General features: G+C 49.6%; 3 protein-coding genes across 3 annotated transcripts in view; 2 read left to right on the top strand and 1 right to left on the bottom strand.

Annotated features, from left to right (window-relative positions):
• Window positions 1-23,758, top strand: part of LOC309532935 (uncharacterized protein) — a 317,735-nt gene that overhangs the window by 173,605 nt on the left and 120,372 nt on the right. The gene's annotated exons all lie outside the window — the stretch shown is intronic.
• On the top strand, window positions 1,881-16,604 carry SLC51A (solute carrier family 51 member A). Its single transcript, XM_082224472.1, has 9 exons — window positions 1,881-2,143; window positions 5,741-5,835; window positions 7,901-8,055; window positions 8,957-9,030; window positions 10,418-10,576; window positions 10,926-11,037; window positions 12,921-13,067; window positions 14,352-14,457; window positions 16,215-16,604. Exons 1-9 carry the CDS (start codon window positions 1,896-1,898, stop codon window positions 16,361-16,363), a joined length of 1,245 nt encoding a protein of 414 aa, XP_082080598.1. The 5' UTR covers window positions 1,881-1,895; the 3' UTR covers window positions 16,364-16,604.
• PCYT1A (phosphate cytidylyltransferase 1A, choline) overlaps window positions 20,391-23,758 on the bottom strand; it is a 37,536-nt gene continuing 34,168 nt past the window's right edge. Inside the window, exon 9 of the mRNA XM_082224562.1 lies at window positions 20,391-22,044. Within this exon, the coding sequence (XP_082080688.1) occupies window positions 21,838-22,044 (207 nt within the window). The 3' untranslated portion in view covers window positions 20,391-21,837. The remainder of the gene's footprint in view (window positions 22,045-23,758) is intronic.

Raw genomic sequence — 23,758 nt, 5'->3', positions numbered from 1 at the left:
GCCGTCCTGGCTAGTCGCCATTGATAGCCCTCCCTTCCATGAATTTGGCTAATCCTCTTTTAAAGCCACCCAAGTAAACTGCCTATCCTTGCCTCGGGATCACATTCATCCAGTGCTTTACCAGCTGCACTGGCTCCCGGTGGAGTACAGGATCAGGTTTAAGGTGCTGGTTTTGACCTTTAAAGCCCTATGTGGCCTAGGACCCACGTACCTACGGGACCGCCTCTCCTGGTCTGCCCCGCGGAGGACCTTAAGGTCCACAAAGGACAACATTTTGGAGCTCCCGAGTTGCAAGGTGGTTAGATTGGTCTCAACTAGGACCGGGGCCTTTTCAGCACTGGCCCCGACTTGGTGGAATGCCCTGTCCCAAGAGACCAGGACCCTGCGGGACTTGACATCTTTCCGCAGGGCCTGCAAGATGGAGCTGTTCCGCCTGGCCTTCGGCTTGGACTCAGTCTGACCCTTATGTCTTCCCTCCCCTTATGGTTTTGATCTATGGGCTACTTTTAAAATGAGGCTGCATTTTAAATTGCATTTTAAATTGGTTCCCCCCCCATTATGTTTTTACTGTAATTTTTACTGTTGTTAGCCTGCTCGGCTGGGGAGGGAGGGTATATATAAAATTTATTATTACAGCATCTTAAAAAGCAGAGGCATCACCATGCCAACAAAGGCCTGTATAGTTAAAGCTATGGTTTTCCCAGTGGTGATGTATGGAAGTGAGAGCTGGACCATAAAGAAGGCTGATCACCGAAGAATGGATGCTTTTGAATTCTGGTGTTGGAGGAGACTCTTGAGAGTCCCATGGACTGCAAGAAGATCAAACCTCTCCATTCTTAGGGAAATCAGCCCTGAGTGCTCACTGGAAGGACAGATCCTGAAGCTGAGGCTCCAAGACTTTGGCCACCTCATGAGAAGAGAAGACTCCCTGGAAAAGACCCTGATGTTGGGAAAGATGGAGGGCACAAGGAGAAGGGGATATTGGAGGACAAGATGGTTGGACAGTGTTCTCAAAGCTATGAACATAAGTTTGACCAAACTGCTGGAGGCAGTGGAATACAGGAGTGCCTGGCGTGCTCTGGTCCAGGGGGTCACGAAGAGTCGGGCACAACTAAACAACTAAACGACGACAACAACCTTGGGTTAAGAACTTACCGTAATTTGTTCTGGAGGTCCGTTCTTAACCTGAAACTGTTCTTAATCTGGGGCACCACTTTAGCTCATGGGGCCTCCTACTGCCACCGCCGTACGATTTCTTTTCTCATCCTGAAGCAAATTTCTTAACCCAAGGTACTATTTCTGGGTTAGCGGAGTCTGTAACCTGAAGCGTCTGTAGCCCGAGGTACCACTGTACTGCTAATACTTTGGCCACCCCATAAGAGAAGAGAAGACTCCCTGGAAAAGACCTTGATGTTGGGAAAGATGGAGGGCACAAGGAGAAGGGGATGACAGAGGACAAGATGGTGGGACAGTGTTCTTGAAGCTACAAACATGAGTCTGACCAAACTGCAGGAGGCAGTGGAAGACAGGAGTGCCTGGCGTGCTCTGGTCCATGGGGTCACGAAGAGTCGAACACGACTAAATGACTAAACAACAACAACAACATTAACATTATTATTACTATTGTAGTCTAACTATTCGCTGCATGAAGAAGCCCTTTATTCCTTGTCCTGTCCAAGGTTTGACTCAGCACCTAGTTTTTACGTAATAAGGACACGAGACTGGGAATCAAAGGCTGGCAGAGAAAGAGAGAGAGAGAGAGATGTCCTATGGAAATGTGGTTTCCTTGGCACATTGCCTGTGTGACGTTGGACAAGCCTTTCGCTTGCCGCTGCCCCTTCCTGGGTCATTAACCCCGGAGTGGCATGTTTGCTGGTGCTGCGGCCTCTCTGTCAATGAACTTGCTGGCGTACAAATGCCAGGGAAGAACCGGAGAAGAGAGGGATGTGAGTCAGTCCAAAAGCAGCCTTGAGCAGCGGGACTCTGACCTCGCTTTGCAAACACAGCCACAGGAGAGGCTATGCTGGGGCTTGGGATCAGAAGGAGTCGGCTGCTTGCCTGATCCAGGATTGACAGGACCCCCAGAAGAAGCTCCCCATATGGAAGGAACCATGGAGTCTTTGGACCTCGTGGAAGACCCACGGTAAGCAGCCAGAGACCTTGTTCTAGGTGTAGCCGCTTTTGGGTTCCAGACCCTCCAAGTGTCCCTTTTTTCCAGCGCCAGTCCTGCATTTACAGAAGCCAATTTGATCCAGGAGAGTCCCGCTTTTCCTTAGGACATCTCTGTTTTCATCAGAGAAATGTTGGAGGGTATGGAGTTATGCGACCCCCAAGCTAAGGAGATAAGGAACTATACAACCTTTAAAAGACACTTGCAGGCAACCCTGTATAGGGAAGATTTTTTTTAATGTTCAATGTTTTATTATGTTTTTATATTTGCTGGAAGCTGCCCAGAAAAGCTGGGGTAATCCAGTCAAATGAGTGGAGTATTATTATTATTATTACACAGGGCATCCCTATTTTATCAGAAAAATATTGGAGGGTATGGGTATTCCATCCATGATGATGCCTGGAGTTTTGAGGTGCATTGCTCAAGAATGGGGGCAAAGAAGGTCTCATTTGAGAGGGGTCTCTACACAGGCTTGGCCCCAGAACCCGTTCCTTGGACACAGACAGCATCTGCTAGGTCTGTCAACCAGCAACCTAATTTGTAGCCCATGAATCATCTGTCTCTGACAAAATGTTGGTCAGCTCATCAGTTAAATATTTTCAAAGATAGTTTCCTCTGTGTCTGAAACCTTGTGATCTCTCCGAGATGCTGAAAGAAGCACGGGATAAATCATGACAAATTGAATCAGGGAAGGTTACTGCTCTCAGAATGAAAAGCAAACCAGTGTGCCTGTAATTTTTGTCCCTCTGTTTAAAGCGGTCCCAACTGCAGAGGCAAAGCAGGGCTGTCCTGGCTAGTAGCCCCCAATAACCCTCCCCTCCATAAATTCATCTAATCCTCCCTTAACGCCATAGAATCATAGAATCATAGAGTTGGAAGAGACCACAAGGGCCATCGAGTCCAACCCCCTGCCAAGCAGGAAACACTATCAGAGCACTCCTGACATCTGGTTGTCAAGCCTCTGCTTAAAGACCTCCAAAGCAGGAGACTCCACCACACTCCTTGGCAGCAAATTCCACTGTCGAACAGCTCTTACTGTCAGGAAGTTCTTCCTAATGTTTAGGTGGAATCTTCTTTCTTGTAGTTTGGATCCATTGCTCCGTGTCCGCTTCTCTGGAGCAGCAGAAAACAACCTTTCTCCCTCCTCTATGTGACATCCTTTTATATATTTGAACATGGCTATCATATCACCCCTTAACCTCCTCTTCTCCAGGCTAAACATGCCCAGCTCCCTTAGCCGTTCCTCATAAGGCATCGTTTCCAGGCCTTTGACCATTTTGGTTGCCCTCCTCTGGACACGTTCCAGTTTGTCAGTGTCCTTCTTGAACTGTGGTGCCCAGAACTGGACACAGTACTCCAGGTGAGGTCTGACCAGAGCAGAATACAGTGGCACTATTACTTCCCTTGATCTAGATGCTATACTCCTATTGATGCAGCCCAGAATTGCATTGGCTTTTTTAGCTGCCACGTCACACTGTTGGCTCATGTCAAGTTTGTTGGCTCATGCCAAGTTTGTGGCTCATGTCAAGGTTGGTGGCCCTCACTGCCTCCTGTGGCAGTGAGTTCCATAGTTTAACTCTATGCTGCATGAAGAAGGACTTCATTTTATCTGTCCTGAATCTTCCAACATTCAGTGTCCTTGGATGTCCACAACATCTAGTATTATGAGAGAGGGAGAGAAAAAAATTCTCTACCCACTTTCTGTATGTCAGGCATCATTTCATAAACTTCTATCATGTATATACGATATACGATATCTTTATTGTCATTGTCCCATGCAGAACAATGAAATTGAAAAACTACATAAAACTACTACAAAACTACATAAAACATTCAAAAAACCCTAAAAACTCTGAAACCCCATTTTAAAATACACTATACTATAGAGACCCCTTATGCTGCGTTTAGAACCAGAATTGCATTTGCGTAGAAACTGTTTCTCAGGCGGCTAGTCCTAGTCTTTATAACCCTGTACCTTCTTCCAGAAGGCAGAAGCTGAAAGAGATCATTTCCGGGGTGCGTACTATCCTGCGCTATCTCTGCAGCTTTCTTATGGCACCTGGAAGCATAGATTTGATCCAAGGTGGGAAGAGGGCACCCAATTATTCACCTGTTCCTGACATTTCTCAAAACTGAAAAATCCCAAATGGTGCGTGGGGAGTTCCCCCATTCCTCTGATTATTTTAGTGGCCCTTTTCTGAACCTTTTCCAACCCTATAATATCCTTTTTGGGGTGAGGCAACCAGAACTGTACACAGTATTCCAAATGATCTGTATCCCACGATAGATCTGTATATCAGTGCTATGTTATCGGCAGTTTTGCTTTCATTTGCTTTCCCAATGACACCCAGCATGCAATTTTCCTTCTCCACTCATTCACGCTACTTGAATAATAAAGCAAGAGCAATGGCGTGCATGCACAGAGTGCATAAAATGATAATATCACTTTTTTGTTTTTGCTTTTTGGACACAATCTAGCGGGTGGGAAGCTTTTAATGTTTGATGGATTACTGTATTTTAACAAAAAAATTCCTTCCAGTAGCACCTTAAAGACCAACTAAGTTAGTTCTTGGTATGAGCTTTCGTGTGCATGCACACGAAAGCTCATACCAAGAACTAACTTAGTTGGTCTTTAAGGTGCTACTGGAAGGAATTTTTTTTATTTTGACTATGGCAGACCAACACGGCTACCTATCTGTAACTGTATTTTAACATTTTGTTGGAAGCCGCCCAGAGTGGCTGGGGAAGCCCAGCCAGATGGGCGGGGTATAAATAATAAATTATTATTGTTAATGAACCAGCCTCTGAACGTTACTTGGCGAAAGCATCTCAGTGCTGCTCTGGGGCTTGTTGGAGAGGAGCAGAGTTTTCAAAGTCCCTTAATGTGGTTCCCTCATTGCGAGAAGCGAGGTTACAGGGAACCAGGCAGAGGGCCTTCTCGGTAGTGGCACCCTCCCTGTGGAACGCCCTCCCTTCACATGTGAAGGAAATACCGTATTTTTCGCTCTATAAGACGCGCCAGACCACAAGACGCACCTAGTTTTTGGAGGAGGAAAACAAGAAAAAAAATATTCTGAATCTCAGAAGCCAGAACAGCAAGAGGGATCGCTGTGCAGCGAAAGCAGCGATCCCTCTTGCTGTTCTGGCTTCTGGGATAGCTGCGCAGTCTGCATTCGCTCCATAAGACGCACACACATTTCCCCTTACTTTTTAGGAGAGGAAAAGTGAGTCTTATAGAGCAAGTTACATATAGGTAGCCGTGAAGAAGAAGTGTGCATGCACACGAAAGCTCATACCAAGAACTAACTTAGTTGGTCTTTAAGGTGCTACTGGAAGGAATTTCTTATAGAGCAAAAAATACAGTAAGTAGCTATCCTATCTTTAGAAGACATCTGAAGGCAGCCCTGTTCAGGGAAGTTTTTAATATTTAACGCTGTATTGTTTTTAATACTTGATTGGGAGCCGCCCAGAGCGGCTGGGGAAACTCAGCCAGATGGGCGGGGTATAAATAATAAATTATTATTATTATTATCTCACGGCAAGAGGGGGGTTCTTTCATCTCCATCACAGGTTTGCCCCTGAACTGATTCACCTCCTGATCCACAATTTCAGCATCCCGGTCGCCTGCTTCTCCCACCCACCGACCGCCCTGCAGCTGCTGCAGCGTAAGTTGGCAAAGCTAGAGGGGTTTGAAGCTACGAAGGAGAGAAGGAAACGTTGGCTCCCTTTGTTTTGCGGCAAAGTGTCTTGCAGAATCCTGCGGAGGAGAGTCACCCGCCTCCTTGTGGCGCCAGAGGACCTGAAATTGCAGGGTTGCAGAGGAGGCGAGTGGCAGACCACCTGAGTTGCACGCAGAAGGTCCCAGGGCTGAAATATTGGAGAGCTGCTGGCAGTCAGTGTAGACAGTACTGAGTTAGTTGGACCCAATGGTCTGAGTTGGTATAAGGGAGGTAAGAACAATGAGGACTGGAATCTTGTTCTGTTTTTAAGGGTAAGGTTGTAGCTTAGTGGAGAAGCATCTCCCAGTTTCAATTTTTGTCATCTCCAGATAGGCTGGGAAAGACTCCCTTGGCTGACACCCGGGAAAGACACTGCCAGCCAGTGCAGACAATACTGAGGTAGATGGAGCAATGGTGTGGTTCAGGTCTGTCAAAGAGTCAACTTCTTTACCCGCAAAGCCAGAGAGCATCCCTAGAAGCTCAGATGGTCAGAGGGGGCCCTTTTGCCACTTGGACCCTTGGACGATTTTCTGGGGACTGCATGATAGAAGTGGGTGGAGCCAGAGACAAACAAGAGCGACAGGTGTCACTCACACTTCCCTAAGGTCAGAGGCTCCTAGAGATGCTCGCACCTCTTTGATCTGGCCTGGGAGGGGGTGGAGACTGGGAAGCATGTGGACAGACAGACAGAGAAGCTTGCAGGGTTGCATTTGGCACACGGCCTGAGGTCACCGAACTCTGTCTTAACTGGACATGATCGGAACTTAACCCGCAGTCCGTGCCACCCCCAGTTGCCCCACCAATGCCCCCCTTTCCCGTCAGAGGATCAGGCCACAGGGCAGGGCGAGGTGGGCTCCCCAGACTTCTCCATGGTTCAGTCTTGATCCTCCCAGGACCCAACTCTGGAAAGAATTCTGGTGTCAGGAAGAAATGTGAGGAACTTCCAGCTAGCCCAGATGATCTGTGGGACAGAGTTTGGGGCAGTTTTAGCAAGCCCTTCCCTCTATAAAACACATCTCCATCAGAAGGAGGGGGCTCTTTGCACGGTGCCTCCCCTTGCCCAGAATTTTAAGAGAGCAGAGAGGGGCTTCACAGAGCCGGTTTAACAAACTGATGGGTGGAGCTGATGGGTGGGGCTTGGGGGTCAGAAGGGAGGGGCTTGTGGAGATGGGTGAGAGGGTGGGTAGAATGGAAAGGGGGTGGTCCGGTGCAGGGAAGGGCAAAGTGGGAGGAGGGGTTGGCGAGGGGAATGCATTTGAGCAGCAGCCCCCAGTTAAAACTACAGAACTGGAAGGGACCACGGGTGTCATCTAGTCCAGCCGTTCTCAACCTGTGGGTCCCCAGATGTTGTTGGACTACAACTTCCATCATCCCTGAGCTCTGGCCTTGCTGTTGTTGTTTAGTCATTTAGTCATGTCCGACGCTTCGTGACCCCCTGGACCAGAGCACGCCAAGCACTCCTGTCTTCCGCTGCCTCCCGCAGTTTGGTCAAACTCATGCTGGTAGCTTCAAGAACACTGTCCCACCATCTCGTCCTCTGTCGTCCCCTTCTCCTTGTGCCCTCCATCTTTCCCAACATCAGGGTCTTTTCCAGGGAGTCTTCTCTTCTCAGGAGGTGGCCAAAGTCTTGGAGCCCCAGCTTCAGGATCTGTCCTTCCAGTGAGCACTCAGGGCTGATTTCCTTCAGAATGGAGAGGTCTGATCTTCTTGCAGTCCATGGGACTCTCAAGAGTCTCCTCCAGCACCAGAATTCAAAAGCATCATTTCTTCAGTGATCAGCCTTCTGGATGGTCCAGCTCTCACTGGTGTTGCTAGCTAGGGGTGATGGGAGTTGTAGTTCAACAACATCTGGTGACCCACAGGTGGAGAAAGGCTGATCTACTCCAACCCTCTGCAATGTAGGACTCTTTTGCTCAACGTGATGTTCGAACCCGTGACTCGTGAGTCTCATGCTCTACCTAGAGACGTTTCTGAAGAGCTCCCACAAACATTGGCTCACTGTTCCTTGCAGAGCTGAACCTTGTGGACCTTGCCATCACCGGCATGGCGACTTTCCTCACGCTTCTGTCAGTCATCATCTTCGTGGAAGATGCCCTGTATCTCTCTAGAAAGGTCCGCTGCTTCGTCAAGATGAAAACCCTCATCTGGAGCAGCTCTGCGCCCACCGTAAGTGCCCGTCCCCCGGTTCCCTGTCTCTGGGAACCCACACTCTAGACTACTGCAATGACGATCCCTGGGGCTGCCCTTGGTGGCAGCCAGGGAAATGCATTTAGTACACAGAGCAGTAACTGCGGCTGGGATGATTCTGGGCTGGGGAGATCATGGACCAAAATTAGTAGCGCCTTGGAAGATGGCAGACTCTTATATCTTATATAGGATTATATAAGATCGTATTGTACCAACCACACCGTATTAGCAGAACTTGAGTGATACTTGTAAACACACCAAATACCGTTTGTGGAGTAGGCGGGAACAATATTAAAGAATATAAAACTGTGCGAAAAAAACGGCAGTATAAACAGTACAATGAGAATGATTGGAAGACTCGTTTTGTCAGAAGTCTTTTTTATTTAAGTATTAATTAGGAAGATAAAGTTTTTTTTATGCACGTAAATCTGCTTTCTCTTCTTTCTTTTTTCTGTATTTTCTTCCTTTCCTTTTTCTTAATTCTTTTTTATTTAATTTTCTTTTTATAGTATGAGATTGTAAATCCTTTGTATATGTGTGTAATTTAAAATAATAAAGATTATTTTTTAAAAAGGGAAGATGGCAGACTCTCCTGGGTTGGGGGTTTTTTAAGCAGGGGTTGGGTGACCACCTGTGAGGGATTCCTTCAGCTGTGATTCCTGCATTGCAGGGGAGTTGGACTAGATGACCCCTGGGGGTCCCTGCCAACTTTTATGATTCGATGAGTGGGGAACAGCTGCTGTTGCGCTCAGGTCCTGCTTCCGGGCTTCCCTTTGGTGGCAGTGAGAGCAGGATTCTGCCCCCACTGGATGCCTTAGGTCTGGATCCAATTGCTGCTGCTCCTTTTGCATTCTCAGCCTTGCCTCCCTTTCTTTGCCAGGTGATCTCGGTGTTCTGCTGCTTTGGGCTTTGGGTTCCCCGCTCCCTGAATGTGGTGGAGATGGCGATTGGCGCGTGAGTACCTCCCCGGCGAGACCCTCCCATTCCACCCAAATTTTAATTTGACAAAATATGAATTCCACCAGATAGTGACAGGCCAGAACAATAGCCCTGTTCTTAACATCCTTTGCTGAAACTTTACATCATCTCCCAGGCATCTGACAGATCGCGATGACTGGCTGGATGACACGGTTTGCACCGAAAGTGTTTTTTTGCTGTTTCACTGTGTCTGTTCTATGGGTTTTGGGATTGAGTTTTATTGCAATGTTTTGTAACGCCCCAATTTCCAAGGGGAGGGAGACTCTGGGGGTTCCTAGCACTTACCTGGGTCTCCGTTTCCTTGCAATGAAGGAAGACTGTGCTGCTCTTAGGATATATGCCTTTATTGCCACATATACCTCCATGATCACTGCAGATGGTAACAGCAGCCACGAAATCAAAAGACGCCTGCTTCTTGGGAGAAAAGCAATGACCAACCTAGACAGCATCCTAAAAAGCAGAGACATCACCTTGCCAACAAAGGTCCGTATAGTTAAAGCTCTGGTTTTCCCAGTAGTGATGTAGGGAAGTGAGAGCTGGACCATAAAGAAGGCTGATCACCGAAGAATGGATGCTTTTGAATTCTGGTGCTGGAGGAGACTCTTGAGAGTCCCATGGACTGCAAGAAGATCAAACCTCTCCATTCTGAAGGAAATCAGCCCTGAGTGCTCACTGGAAGGACAGATCCTGAAGCTGAGGCTCCAAGACTTTGGCCACCTGTGCCAGCTTGTGGCATTTAACTAGCTGCCAAAACCGTTACCTTGACAAAGGAACTAGTTTGGCAAGCTTGCCCTTGTACATTCTAACCTCACCAATACAGAATCCCAGGTTTGGAAGGGGACCCCTGGGTATCAGCCAGACTGACCCTGCAAACTTTTTCTGTTCCCCACCTTTTGCCTTTAGGGACGCGGGTGGTGCTGTTGATTAAACCACAGAGCCTAGGGCTTGCCGATCAGAAGGTCGGCGGTTCGAATCCCCACGACGGGGTGAGCTCCCGTTGCTCAGTCCCTGCTCCTGCCAACCTAGCAGTTCGAAAGAACATCAAAGTGCAAGTAGATAAATAGGTACCACTCTGGCAGGAAGGTAAACGGCGTTTCCGTGCACTGCTCTGGTTCGCCAGAAGCGGCTTAGTCATGCTGGCCACATGACCCGGAAGCTGTACACCGGCTCCCCCAGACAATAAAGTGAGATGAGCGCCGCAACCCCAGAGTCGGCCACAACTGGACCTAATGGTCAGGGGTCCCTTTACCTTTACTTTACGTTTTGCCTTTTAAAAAAATTGTTTTCTGTTCTTAAGCGACTAATAATATAAACAGAGAAATAGATGCAATTATGAACATGGCTTTCCCTGTTCCTCTTCCAGGTACTTTGCCGTCTGCTTCTACCTGCTGATGCTCATCATGGTGGAAGGTTTTGGGGGCAGGGAGGCTGTGCTCAAGGCCTTGAAGGACACCCCGATGGTGATCAGCACGGGTCCCTGCTGCTGCTGTTGCCCTTGCTGCCCTCGCATCACTATGACCAAGTGAGTGGAAGACTCCCAGGTCCCACTTATGGGGACTTTTGGCTTGATCCAGCAGCCACGATCCCCACCCCTGCCTGCCTCTTTCTTTGCAACCAGTCTGGGTGCCCTTGGGCTCTGGCGCCACCTGCTGTTGGTCCTCCCGCCGCAACATACAATATAAATGTGCTCTACCCACTGAGCCACACAGCCCTCTCCCCAGTGTTGTTTCGGGGTGGGTAGTTTTGGGAGAGGGAGGAATCCCCCTTGCCTCTTCTTCCAACACAGCGAAAGGTTGCTTTGACCGGGACGTGGGCCTTTCCGGGACACAAACACCCGTCTCCTCCTCCTCCCTCCTCTCTCTTAACCGCAGGCGAAAACTGAAGCTGATCATGTTGGGCAGTTTCCAGTACGCCTTCCTCAAGGGAGCCTGCATCTTCCTGGGGCTCGTTCTGACCACGGAGGGCCTGTACGACACCTCTGAGGTAAGTCCCAGCACCTGCAGCCGCTGTGCCCTCCAAAATTTAGATGAAGGCGGAAAGGGACCTCGGGAGGTCCTCCAGCCCACCCCAGGTGCAATGAAGGAATTGTTGCTTGATACACCCGCCCCTTCTCCCTCATGCACCTATGAAACTTCTCCTAAGACACAGCCAGGCACATGCTCACACCCAGCAGCGGATCTCCCCGTTCACCCAGCTGCGGTTCTGCCTGGATCAGGCCACAAATTTCCACTGACTGCACCATCCTGCTTCCCAGCTGGCTGGCTAGACGACTCTGGGGAGCCCAAGAGGAAGGCAAAACAGCCCCTCCCACTGTTGCTGCTCAGCAGACGTCACATGGGGAGGTTCAGCCAGATGGGCGGGATATACATAATAAATTATTATTATTATTATTATTATTATTATTATTATTATTACCCTCGTATCTATGGGACTGCCTCTCCCGGTATGCCCCGCGGAGGACCTTAAGCTCCATATTAGCCTCAACCAGGGCCAGGGCCTTCTCAGTGGTGGCTCCGGCATGGTGGAACGCTCTGTCTCATGAGACCAGGGCCCTGCAGGATCTGATTTCTTTTCGCAGGGCCTGTAAGACAGAGTTGTTCGGCCTGGCCTTTGGCTTGGAATCAACTTGATCCCCTCCCACTCTTTCCTCTTTCCCTCTGTGATGGAACTCCTATTTGGGGACTTGGTTCTTGGCTCTTTCTGGCCCACGTAGGACCAGTCTGGATAGTTGGCCTTGGTGAAGACTTGACGTTTTTATCCCCCCAGAAAGTTTTTGATTTGAGTTTCCACTGAAAGGAGGCTGCATTTTAATGTTTTAATGTTTTATTTTAATCTTGTTTAATCTTGTTTTTTAAGTTGTAATTCGATCAATTGTTTTATATCGGGTGTTAGCCGCCCTGAGCCCGGTCTTGGCTGGGGAGGGCAGGGTATAAATATAATAATAATAATAATAATAATAATAATAATAATAATAATAATAATAATAATTACTCTCCCTGCACATGGAGGCTCCAGCCATGACAGTTAAATAACCATCTTTCGTGGATGTGCAAGATTCCTGCATTGGGTTCCTTACAACTCTATGATTCTACAGCAATTTCTTTGGATCTATTATCCTCCTTTTATTTATTTATTTTATATAATTTTTCCATTTGGTTAAAAAATATATAAACATGCAACAACAACAACAACAAAACAATTCAAGATCCAAATTTTGAGATTACTCTGAATCTCCTGACTTCCCTCCCCGCTCCCTTCCATGGGTCCTAGTGATAATATTTACAACTGCATATCAACACTATCCAGATTTTATCCTTCCGAATTATCCATACTTTCCATTAATTTACAAGTGTGGTTAAAATCCTGATCCTGTTTTAACCTGCTTATAGGGGTGGAGAGGAAATTATTATTGCCACTCCTCCCTGAGTCTTCCTGGCCAAGCCTTGTGTGTATTTTATTAATCAGAGTCCAATCCTTCCTTGCTTTGGGAATGCTACAAGGACAGATTAAAGGAACGACTTCTTCAGGCAGCATGTAGTTGAACTATGGAACTCCCTGCCACATGAGGAAGTGATATCCAACAACTTGGATGGCTTCAGAAGAGGAAAAGATCAATTCATGGAGGATAAAGCGATCAGGGGCTACTAACCAGGACAGAGCTGTCTCCACAGCCGGAGGCAGAGATGCTTCTAAATGCCACTTTCTGGAAACCACAGGAGGGGAGAGTGTTGCCCTGGGTTCGAATCCTGCTTGAGGATTTCCAACAAGCACCTGGCTGGCCACTTTGAAAACCTGGTGCTGGAGGAGATGGGCCCCTGGCCTGATGCAGCCCGCTCCTCTTACGTTCTCGCCTTCTCGCCTTCTAGATATCAGCCACAAGCGTGGCTCTGTGGATCAACACCTCCCTGGGAGTGTCGACCTTATTTGCTCTGTGGGCAAACGCGGTCCTCTTTCGGCAAGCCAGAGCCCACTTGTCGGAGCAGAACATGGGCTGCAAGTTCGCCTGCTTCCAGGTAACCTCGTCTCTCTCTCAGGTTCACGGTCCTTGCATTAATTTACAAAGTCATGATCAACTTAGGTCCAGTATATATGTCAGTACATATGAACTCTTTTATCCCAGCTCAGTCACTCAGATAATCTGCAGTATCTGGTCGAGTTGGTGAGGCTCCTTTGATAACAAGGAGTAACCCAGCCTTTAGTGTCACCAGGCCAGTCCTGTGGAACTCACTGCCACTAGAAATTCAGCAGGCGCCTCCGGTTTCACCTTTTAAATGCCTGCTGCAAACTTTTTTTTATTTCGCCAGGCTTATGTAGGCAATTAAGAAGACATATATGCACAACAGTTACCCGATTTCTGTTTTTAACTTTTGTTGTCTGGCTTTGTGTACCGTTTATACTTTTAAAATACTTTTAAGTCCTATGATAGTGCAATTAACCATTATTTTAAATGTGCTTTTAGCCTTCTGCATTGTGTCTGCTTCGTTTTAATTTGTGTAAGCCACCTTGAGTAAAAAAAACAACCAGGGTATTAATAAATATAACACCAATATTGATTGTTGTTGTTATTGAAATTTGTATATCGCTCTTTGTCTGAAGACCTCAGTGCGGTTCACAGAATGAAACCACTCTGATTTATTTAATTTTTTTTAAAAAAATATGAATAGTGATATTTATTTATTTAAAAATACATTATAAGTAAACAAGCCGACTTTCCAAATGAGATGCCCAACTCAGCCCGGGTGCTGACGTCCCAGAGGCTTCTCCAGCCCCTTCATGCTTCCGGTCCTCATTGTCAGCGCTGCTTCAGAACACTTCCTTCTGTAATTAATCCAGAATGCGGCAACTAGACTGGTGACTGGGAGCGGCCGCTGGGACCACATAACACCGGTCCTGAGAGATCTGCATTGGCTCCCAGTACATTTCCGAGCACAATTCCAAGTGTTGGTGTTGACCTTTAAAGCCCTAAATGGCCTCGGCCCAGTAGACCTGAAGGAGCGTCTCCACCCCCATCGTTCAGCCCGGACACTGAGGTCCAGCGCCGAGGGCCTTCTGGCGGTTCCCTCACTGCGAGAAGCTAAGTTACAGGGAACCAGGCAGAGGGCCTTCTTGGTAGTGGCACCCTCCCTGTGGAACGCCCTCCCACCAGATGTCAAGGAAATAAACAACTACCTGACATTCAGAAGACATCTGAAGGCTGCCCTGTTCAGGGAAGTTTTTAATATGTAATGCTGTACTGTTTTTAACACTTGATTGGGAGCCGCCCAGAGTGGCTTATTATTCTGTGCTTGTGCTTTCAGGTCCTGCTCATCCTGACGGCGCTGCAGCCCTCCATCTTCAGCACCCTGGGCAATGGCGGCCAGATTGCCTGCTCCCCACCCTTCTCCTCCAGAGTGCGGTCCCAGAGTGAGTGGAAACCCAATGGTTTTCTTGGGGGGGGTGTCAAAAAGAAAGGAAGCATCCTGAGGCTGTGTTGTGGGGTGGTAGCAGTGGCCCTTGAGGAAGAAAATTGGGAAGCGGTTAAGGATAGCTCTCTAAAGGTATCTCGAGGGCTGCCCCACGGAAGAGGGAGCGAGCTTGGTTTCACCTGCTCCGGAGGGTAGGACTCGAACCCATGGCCTCAAGTCACGAGAAAGGAGATTCTAAGCATCAGGAAGAACTTAATTATGCTTAGAGCCATTCCGTAGTGGAAAGGAATCCCTCAGAAGGCAGTGGACTCTTATTTCATTGGAGATTTTTTACGCAGATGTCAGATGGCAAGAGGTCATTTGAGATTTCTGCATTGCAGGCGGTTGGACTGGATGACCCAGGGAGTCCCTTCCAACTCTACAATTCTAGTGGTGCATGCTCTGGTTATCTCCTGCTTGGACAACTGCAATGTGCTATATGTGGGGCTACCTTTGAAGGTGACCCGGAAACTGTTACGATATAGAAGCAATGCGGCCGCGAGCTGCTGCTAGCTTGGAAGCAAAACATGATGGGAATGTTGGGACTGTTCCGTGGGAAACAGAGGGACAGTCTATTCACAGTGCGAAGCACCGGAATTAGCTCAGAGTGTAATATGAGCTGTACAGGAAGTACAGGCGGAGTTTGTGTCTCGGCTGCTGGAGTTTGAAGAGAGCAGACGTGTTTTCTGTAACGCTGCAAAGACAGAAATAAAGGCATGTAAATACGTTTCTGTCTATCTCTTTCCCCTGCCGGGGGGGAGCAGGGAAGAGTGGTGTGTTCTTCTCACGCTGAGAAGGATCGCCTATCGCGACCTCTGCCTGGATCTTGCCAGGAATGCAGACAGGGAGGTCAACCGGAGATCAAGCCGGGTGCCTGGAGAGTGGCCAGTTTCTCCTGAAGGCAGGCTTGATTCCCAACAGAAACTACAATTAACCCAGAATGCGGCAGCTAGACTGGGGACTGGGAGCGGCCGCCGAGACCACATAACACCAGTTCTGAAAGACCTACATTGGCTCCCAGTATGTTTCCGAGCACAATTCAAAGTGTTGGTGCTGACCTTTAAAGCCCCAAACGGCCTCGGTCCAGTATACCTGAAGGAGCGTCTCCACCTCCATCTTTCTGCCCGGACACTGAGGTCCAGCGCCAAGGGCCTTCTGGCGGTTCCCTCACTGCGAGAAGCCAAGTTACAGGGAAACAGGCAGAGGGCCTTCTCGGTAGTGGCACCCACCCTGTTAATGCCCTCCCACCAGATGTCAAAGAGAAAAATAACTACCAAACTTTTAGAAGACATGTAAAGGCAGCCCTGTTTAGGGAAGCTTTTAATGTTTACTAGGTTATTGTATTTTAGTGTTTTGTTGGAAGCCGCCCAGAGTGGCTGGAGGGACCCAGCCAGATGGGCAGGGTATTATTATTATTATTAATAATAATAATAATTTTAACGGCCTTTCTGCTGCTGGACAAAGAAACTGAGCCTTTAGTATTAGCGGCACGGTCCTGCGGAACTCTCTGCCACTAGAGTAGAGAGTCAGCAGTTGCCTTCTCTTTTAATGCCAGGCATCTGCCCTGGCATCCTGCAGCTGGGATGACTGGGGCTGTAGTCGAAAACATCTGGATGGCACCAGGTGGGCAAAGGTTGCATTTGTGGGAAGCGGAGAAGCCAGTGACCTTCCCCCGGGAAAAGGGCTGGACTCATTCTCCTCCATCTTTGTTTGCAGTGATGCACGCACAGCTCCTAGTCCTGGAAACCTTCATCATGGCTGTGCTGACCAGGATGTACTACAGGAAGCCGGACGACAAGCCAGGCTGTTGCCCGGCCGGAGGTTTGCCAGAGAGCAAAGCAGAAATCGGTCTCTCGGCTGCCTAGGAAGAGGAGTGCCCAGCAGGGCTATCGGAGGCCCCCAACCCTCTTGCCAACGTTTGTTCCGGGATCTCAAGAACACGTGGCCTTTCCTTGCAGGGGGACGGGACAAGGGACTGATTCTGCCTTGAGACAGGCACATGGACATATGACCCTTTGTACAAGAATGACTTCAGGACAACTGTAATTTGTGCAGCTATAGTCAAAAATGCCCAGGGCCCATGGAATAAATCTATTTTATACTGTATTGGTTATTAATCCCTAGCCCGCTCCTACTACGAAAAGCAATCCCAGAGTGTTGTCTTCTTCTTCTTTGGCGATCCCTCGTAGCCGAGTAAGATGGTTTTCCATGAACACGGCTTTAAAAGTGAGTCCGTAAGTGACTGTGGAGGCCAATTCAGGATCCACAGGTCCTTCCACGGTGGGTTTCTGGGCGGGAGTTGATCACAGCGAGGGTTTGCCAAGCGTGCCTTCCCCTCAGCACATTTCTCCCTTTTGTCCTGAGTTCGAGTCTCTTCAAAGTCTATGACACCTTTGAAGTCTAGTTGGAGCGCTCACAGGCCAGTGTTTTCCACTTATCAGTGCTTATGTTACATTTGTTAAGATTTGCCTTGAGAGCATCTTTAAACCTCTTTTGTTGTCCACTGGTATTTCACTTTCCATTCTTGTGTTGGAAAGAGAGTAGTCGCTTTGGAAGACATCCGCACAACATGACCAGTCCAACGAAGTTGATGTTGAAGAATCATCGCTTCAACACTGGCGATCTTTGCTTCTTCCGGTACACTGGCATTAGTTCACCTGTCTTCCCGAGTGATGTGTAAAATTTTTCGGAGACACCTGTGTGATTAGAACCCCTTTTTGGATTCTCTGCACTGCTGTTTTTTTGGACAGGTGATCCTGTCACAGTGTGTCTTTTGGAGTCACAGAATCATAGAGTTGGATGGGACCCTGGGGTCATCTAGTCCAACCCCCTGCAATGCAGGAATCTCCCGTTTGAGCGCTTTGTGGTCCTCCCAGCCCTCGTGACCCAACGCTATGGGGACCTGTGGCGGGAGCTGTGCAAATCTGGCTTGGCACCCCAGTCAACAAGGAAGCAGGGAGGTTAAAGCTGATTTTTGAAACATTAAGGACAACCCGAAAGTATTTTGGGTAAAATGACATTTATTTGGCTAAACGCATAAACGGAAGAAAAAAGGAAGAATGCACAAAACAACCCCCATTCAGCTTGCAGCAGAACCGGGAGCTTGCAATTCACAGACAGGGAACTGGGACACTTAACACTGATTGAAAGAGGGATGGCTAGGAGAGAAATGTCCATCACCACCAGTCTCTGTGGCTACAGAAAGCTCTGTTGAGACAACCAGTTAAAGATTTCTGTTTGGGCGTTTTTACATTGGCTTCCCTGCAAAGGACACCATGAATGGCCTTTGTACAGCATAGGAAATCTTGACATCACGCAGCTCAAACCATCTCGTGTCAAAACCTGGCTCCTTAGAAAGAGATCTTCCAGGTCTTCGCTAAGCCAACGAGCAAGGAAGGTTGGGGAAACTAAAAAAACCCTTAATTCTTCCTGTTTATTAGTGCTAAAAAACTGGTAACTGTTTCTACTACAGACATGTTTGCTCCTCTCTGAGGCAGGAGAGCTAGCCTGGATGAAACTTTACGATGCAGGGCGGTCACTGAGGAATTGAGCTGGTCTCCAAGGTCTGAACTGGGCAGCCTTAAGACTTGGCTAGAAACCCTGCGACAATGCAGTGATAGGACCAGATCTCATATGGCTTTTAGGAAAACACAGCAGCTGTAATAGGGAACGGAAATTATGGGCCACTGAGGCCCCACAATGCAAGAAGGGAGTTTCACAAAGGCCCATTTTTCAAGTGGTCCAATGTACAAGATGCTTCAATGCTGGTATTTTCAGGATGGACGGCTGTCAGAAGGTGCCTCAATTCTGCAACTCTCGCACGGCCAACGAAAGGTTAGTTTGGATGTTACTGGAGTGGCATGAAAGCTGCCCAAACATGCCTTGGGACCCACGATGTTCCGCTAGCATATGTGAAATACCACCATGTGGCTTTTCAAATCCATTATGGGACTCATAACAATACTGACATTGGCCAGAGCACAAGGACTCTACTCTGGGTGGAAACTTGGGACAGTCAGAGATTGCCCTGTGTAGCGGCTCCTCCCCAATTATGACCTTTTTAAAAAAACAACAACCACCTGTGTTGAGGACTCAATAGTTATATGCGTGTAGCTGTATGGGTGGAAGAGTTCATTGACATTCTCACCACCTGTTCAGCTGCGAAGGAAGGAAATGCAATTTCTGGCTAAATGCATGTGGTGGAAAACTATTTGCTTCTGGATGCAAAGAAGTTAATAACCCTTGCCTATTTTCTCCCTCTGACTTTGGGAAGTATGAAAATCTCCAAATATTGCTAAAAGGGGTGCATCACACAGTGCCCAGGTGAGTTCATTCAGAGGCAACAGGGCTGTGCCTCACACATGACTACATAAATCTGCACAAATGCTGCAAGCAGGTTGTTCTATGAAGAGCCTACCTTGTGTAGCAACACCCGTGTAGGGGCCATCACTTAGAACTACAGGTGTGCAAGATTTGTGCACGTCCGTAACCAAAACCCACTTTTGTACAGTAATTTCGCAGGGCCGAAGTACTGTTAAGAGTACTGGCCTTTGGGCTTCTTTTGAAAAGGGCACAAAACAGAGTCAAGCACACAGAAGGCGATCTTTCAATGCTACCGTTGCTCTACAAATCTACATCTTAGAGAAACGGACCACTGGTATAATGCAATATGTAGCAGTCACTATTTCAGCACCCCAAATCCCATTTTTTGTTTTTTTTAAAAGTCACCCAACAAATTTATCTGCTTCTATATTGACCTTTGCAAGTATCATTTCGGAATGGCTGGCTCCCTAAGTGTCATTCCTTAAAGGCCGCTGACACTCCTGTTCCCAAAGCAGTCTCCAGATGAGCCGGTTTGGGAGACAATTTCTGGGGCAGAAGAACCACCCCGAGGTGCCGCTCCCCTCCAATTCGCTGTTTTCGTGGCAAAATGATCTTTTGGAAGAGCTCCCTCAAAGGAAAAGACACAAATTATCCTGAGGCCATGTGTACCACGGCAATTTCACGGCACTGGGGAAAACTTTCAGAAGCACATGAATAACATGGAAGGGAAATCTGCCTTGCGGCAACTCAGTTCCTGCGTCTGTGAATCAACTTTATGCAGTGTACAAATGATCAGAAGTGCATCTCAAAACAATCCAACTGAACACACTTTTGAAGAGTTAAAACGGGGCAATCAAGCATTTCCAGGACTCTCCCTGTGGAATGGGAAGGCAGGCTGAGGAACAGAAATGCGTTCTCCCTCAGATTTTTAAGACACCAGGGGAAACTCACAGGGAAGAGAGAGCATGGCGCTGTCTGCTTTGTGAGCTCCCACCAAAAATCCTGACGGTGTATGGCCCAGACTGACCACCACAGTGGCAATCTGGCCAACACCTCCGTTCCTGTCCAGGGACAATCTTCATGTCAGAAAATGTGTGGGTGCCAAGATGCCTTGAAGCTGTCCCGCTGAGCTCACAGAGTGTGGGAGAGGCTGTCTGCCTGCTCCGTATTCTCAGAGCACGAATAATTCCCCCCCCCCGAGACATTTCACAAGCTGATTTTCCTACCAAGAGACAACCTCTTAAGAAAAACATTAACTCATGAAATAACCCAGACGGGCAGTCGTCCATGGTCAAGGGACAGCTGGCATCGTTCTTGACAGGGAAACATCAGAAGCAGGGACTGAATCCAGGGAAAATCCATGCGGAGCTGAGAGTTAACTCTGAACATTTATTACACAGTTAACAACAAAAGCCAACAGGAGGACCACCCCCAGACACCAGGCAGTTCAGTGAAAGAGCAGCTGTTTTGCGTGATACTCATTTGCACCTTACTCAAGGCAGAGCTGAGAGTTGGCAGGGTTTGCACTCGAAGACCCAGGAGGTTTGGAGGTGACGCAACGAGTGTGCCGCACCTGGGAGCACAGAACAGACACTCAGCCATAGTTGCACAATGGGGCAGTTCCCCTCTTCCCCATGAAGGGGTGGGGGGTGGGCAGCAAAGCCCTGACCACTGGGCATTTCTGACAGACACAGGCCGGCAGGAGAGCAGAGTTGCAGGATCAGACAGAGCTGCATGGTGCACTTTGGAAGCTGGGAGGCAGGAGGGCGTTAGGGTCAGGTAGGGACGTTCTGAGAAGAGATGGGTAAGTCAACAAAGGCGAGATGGGTACGTCAACAAAGACCAAACACCCGGCGCCAGGAAAGGGGTCACAAACCTTTGCATAAAGCACAACACGCAAAAGGGACAAAAATTTAAGCTTTTAACAGGTTCCCAAGTTTCCTTGTTTTCGCTGCCCAACAAGAAGACTCAGAATGGGGAGAATCCAGGTTGCTTTTCCGGACGCTACGGAACGAGTGTCACCCATTCAGCCCTGCTCTGGCTTTGCAACGTAACGTACATTCCACCTGAGGGCCACGCAATGTTAGCCTGATGTTCTCCTCCAATTCGGCAGCAAGCAACTTGCCTTTGAAGCCTGGGGGGGGGGGGTTTGCTACTCCTGCTGCACATCCACAGGAACTTTAAGCCAACTTTGCCCGTTTGGGAAGCGAACTGAAGTTTTTCTTTTATTATTGTGTGTGCCAGAAGCAGGAAAAGGCGGCTGAGCAGACGACCCAACAACCTCACTGCGGTTACAGTGGGAATCTGCAGACATGCTTCCACTCCCCTTTTTTGCACAGCCTCCCCTCCCCCTTATCTTCCTGAGGACCAGCAAACTGGGGGAACAGAAGGGCTTGCAAGGCGACCAACTTCCGCTCCGGCACCCCAAAAAGCATCTTGTGACTCCATAGCCAGCCGCCACCTCTCTCTCTCTTTACAGATTTTCTACTGTAACCGCTTCCGCACTGCCTCGACTTCACACCGGCTCAAGGGCCTTGAACTGGAGGCAGCCTGTGGGAGGCAGGGGGCACCCTGGGACCTGGGGACAGGCGGGCAACAATGCTTGTCTGCAAGGCAGCCTCCCGGCTCTGCCAGCCCCCTAATTCCCCCGCCAACCAGAGTGCTCATTTCCACGAGTGGCTGGAGCCGGTTAAAAGTTTAAAAGGAATACACCTGCTTTAAAATTGGAGCCACCTTCCCCCCGTTTCCCCCAAGAAACAAGACAGCAAATAACCAATGAAAGGGGAAGTGGGGAAGGCGTTCAAACGCAACAATGCGCCCCACTCCCCAAGGCACTAGTCCTCAGTGAGGGAGGAGGAGGAGGACGCTGTCCAGGTGGGCTGCCACGGCAGACCCAGCCCTCGGGCGGCGGGTTGGGGGGAGGCGCTCACTCATCGTCAGCGGTTCTCTTCATGCCTGGAGGCGGGACTCATCAAGGAAGCAGCATTTGCAGAAATCCCCGTGTGGTCCAGGCTCTCTAGTCCTCCTCATCCTCGCTGATGTCATAGGCCACCGCCGACTTGTTCCTGGGGACGTTGGCCGGAGACGAGGGGGGCGTCCGGGCAGTGAAGGGCCAGCGGAAGGACGGGGAGGGGGAGCGGTCGTGGGTGGGGCTGCTGCTGGGGCTCTGCTTGGGGCTGATGGCCTGCAGCATACGCCCCTTGCCCTCCTTCAGCATGTGCTTCTGGGGAGGAAAGGCAGAGCGCTGGTCAGGATCCTGCCGCAAAACTCGCATTAAGAATACTTGAATTAAGAAGAGGAAGATGCCTTATGAATCCGACCCAGCCGTTCGCCTAGCTCAGCAGTGGGCCCTGCTGCTGTTGGACTACAACTCCCAGCATCCCTAGCTAGCAGGAACAGCGGTCAGGGATGATGGGAGTTGCAGTCCAACAACAGCTGAGGACCCGGTCTGAGAAACGCTGGCACACGGAGCAGCCGCGGTGGCTCTCCAGGGTTTCAGAGAAGGGGTCTCTGCCAAGTCTGCCTGGTGATGCTAGCGGGGGCTGCACCTGGGGCCTTCTGCATGCACGGCAGGTGTTCTGCTGCTGGGTCGGGGTCCTTCCCATGCAGAGGATTTGCACCGGCTCCAAGTTTCAGGCCTGCCCCCTGCCACTTATCCAGTTCACCTGATTCTGTACTGGCTGCAGCTCTCCAGAGGTTCAGGCAGGAGTCCTTTGGCTGGAGATGATGTTGGGGACTGAACCTGGGACTTTCAGTGTGCAAGGCAGGGACCCCAAGGGTCATCTAGCCCAACCCCCTAAAATGCAGGAATGTCCTGTCTGAACTCACCAGCTGAGTTTGCTGTTAGCATGTGCAACAAGGCTCCCTTTATCGAGCTGGATCTCCTGGGGCCCACCCAGTTCAGTATTGTCTGCTCTGACTTAGCAGCTGCTGACCAGGGCCTCTTCCACCCTCCCCTCTGAGATCCTTCTAACTCAGGCGGATGTGGGGAGCCTCAGTCCCAGAGGCTGAAGACAGCCAAGCCACACCCCCTGTGATGGCCTGGGATTCGGACTCGGAGGCTGAACCTGAGGAATCCCAGCCTGCCCAGGAGTCCCCGCCTCCAGAACCAGCTGAGCCGGGGCTGGGGCTTGAGCCTGAAGGGTCCTCGCCTGTGCTGGATCCTCAGGTGCAGGCACCAGCTGAGTCTGCTCTGGCTCCTGAGGTGATGGAGGACCCATTGCCTGCAGGTGCTCCACTCTCAGCCCCGTCAGGGGAAGCTGGGGTTGCCTCTGGGTCCAGTAACCCTCCAGCCTCTCCTGAGCTGCAGAGGCTCTGGGCAGAGAGGCAGAGGGAACTAAGTTCCCGCAGGAGGAGGGAATTAAGTTCCAGGCCAGGAGAGGCGAGTCACCAGAGGATTGGGGCCGCCCTATGCCTCGGGGCAGATAAAAGCCGGCCAGCCCCAGTCCCAAGTTGCGGGAGCAACTTTGTTGATTGCTAGTTCCTGCCTGAACTCTGTCCTGCTTTCCTGCCGGAGCTCCTGACCCGCCCTGGCTCCCTGCTTGCAAGCCGGTTCCTGACTTCACCCGGCTCCCTGCCCTGCACCCAGCTTCAGCTACTACGGGCTGCCTCCTCGCTGCACCTTTGACCACGGACTGGACTTGGACCTTGCCTCTCGGGTAACCCACGGGACCAGCACACCCCCGGTCCTCAGACCACACCCCTTAATGGTTCTCCTTTGTGCCTGGGTGGAACGCGTCCTGGCTTTGAGGGACACCTGTCGCCCTGCTCACTTTTGCCCCTGGCCCCGCCCACCAGGGGCTGCTCAAGGCTCCTCCATGCTGCGCATTCCTCAGATGCCAAAGACCAAACCTGGGCTGCTTTGGATGCAGAGGAGGGGCTCCAGCTGCGGCCTTGGGGTCTAAAGGCCTACGTAGGACGTGCAGCCTTTGTTCAGC

Source organism: Podarcis vaucheri (genome assembly GCF_965113315.1).
Source record: "Podarcis vaucheri genome assembly, chromosome: 5".
NCBI lineage: Eukaryota > Metazoa > Chordata > Lepidosauria > Squamata > Lacertidae > Podarcis > Podarcis vaucheri.
The sequence above is the reverse complement of the archived record's forward strand: the minus strand, read 5'-3'. Positions and strand labels throughout refer to the sequence as shown.

Bases quoted from the DNA above. Each gene is read 5' to 3' on its own strand.
- SLC51A (XM_082224472.1), top strand. From the start codon at position 1,896: ATGAACTTGCTGGCGTACAAATGCCAGGGAAGAACCGGAGAAGAGAGG. The intron at 2,144-5,740 runs GTAAGCAGCCAG...TCTCCATCACAG, and splicing joins GACCTCGTGGAAGACCCACG to GTTTGCCCCTGAACTGATTC. The intron at 10,577-10,925 runs GTGAGTGGAAGA...TCTTAACCGCAG, and splicing joins CCTCGCATCACTATGACCAA to GCGAAAACTGAAGCTGATCA.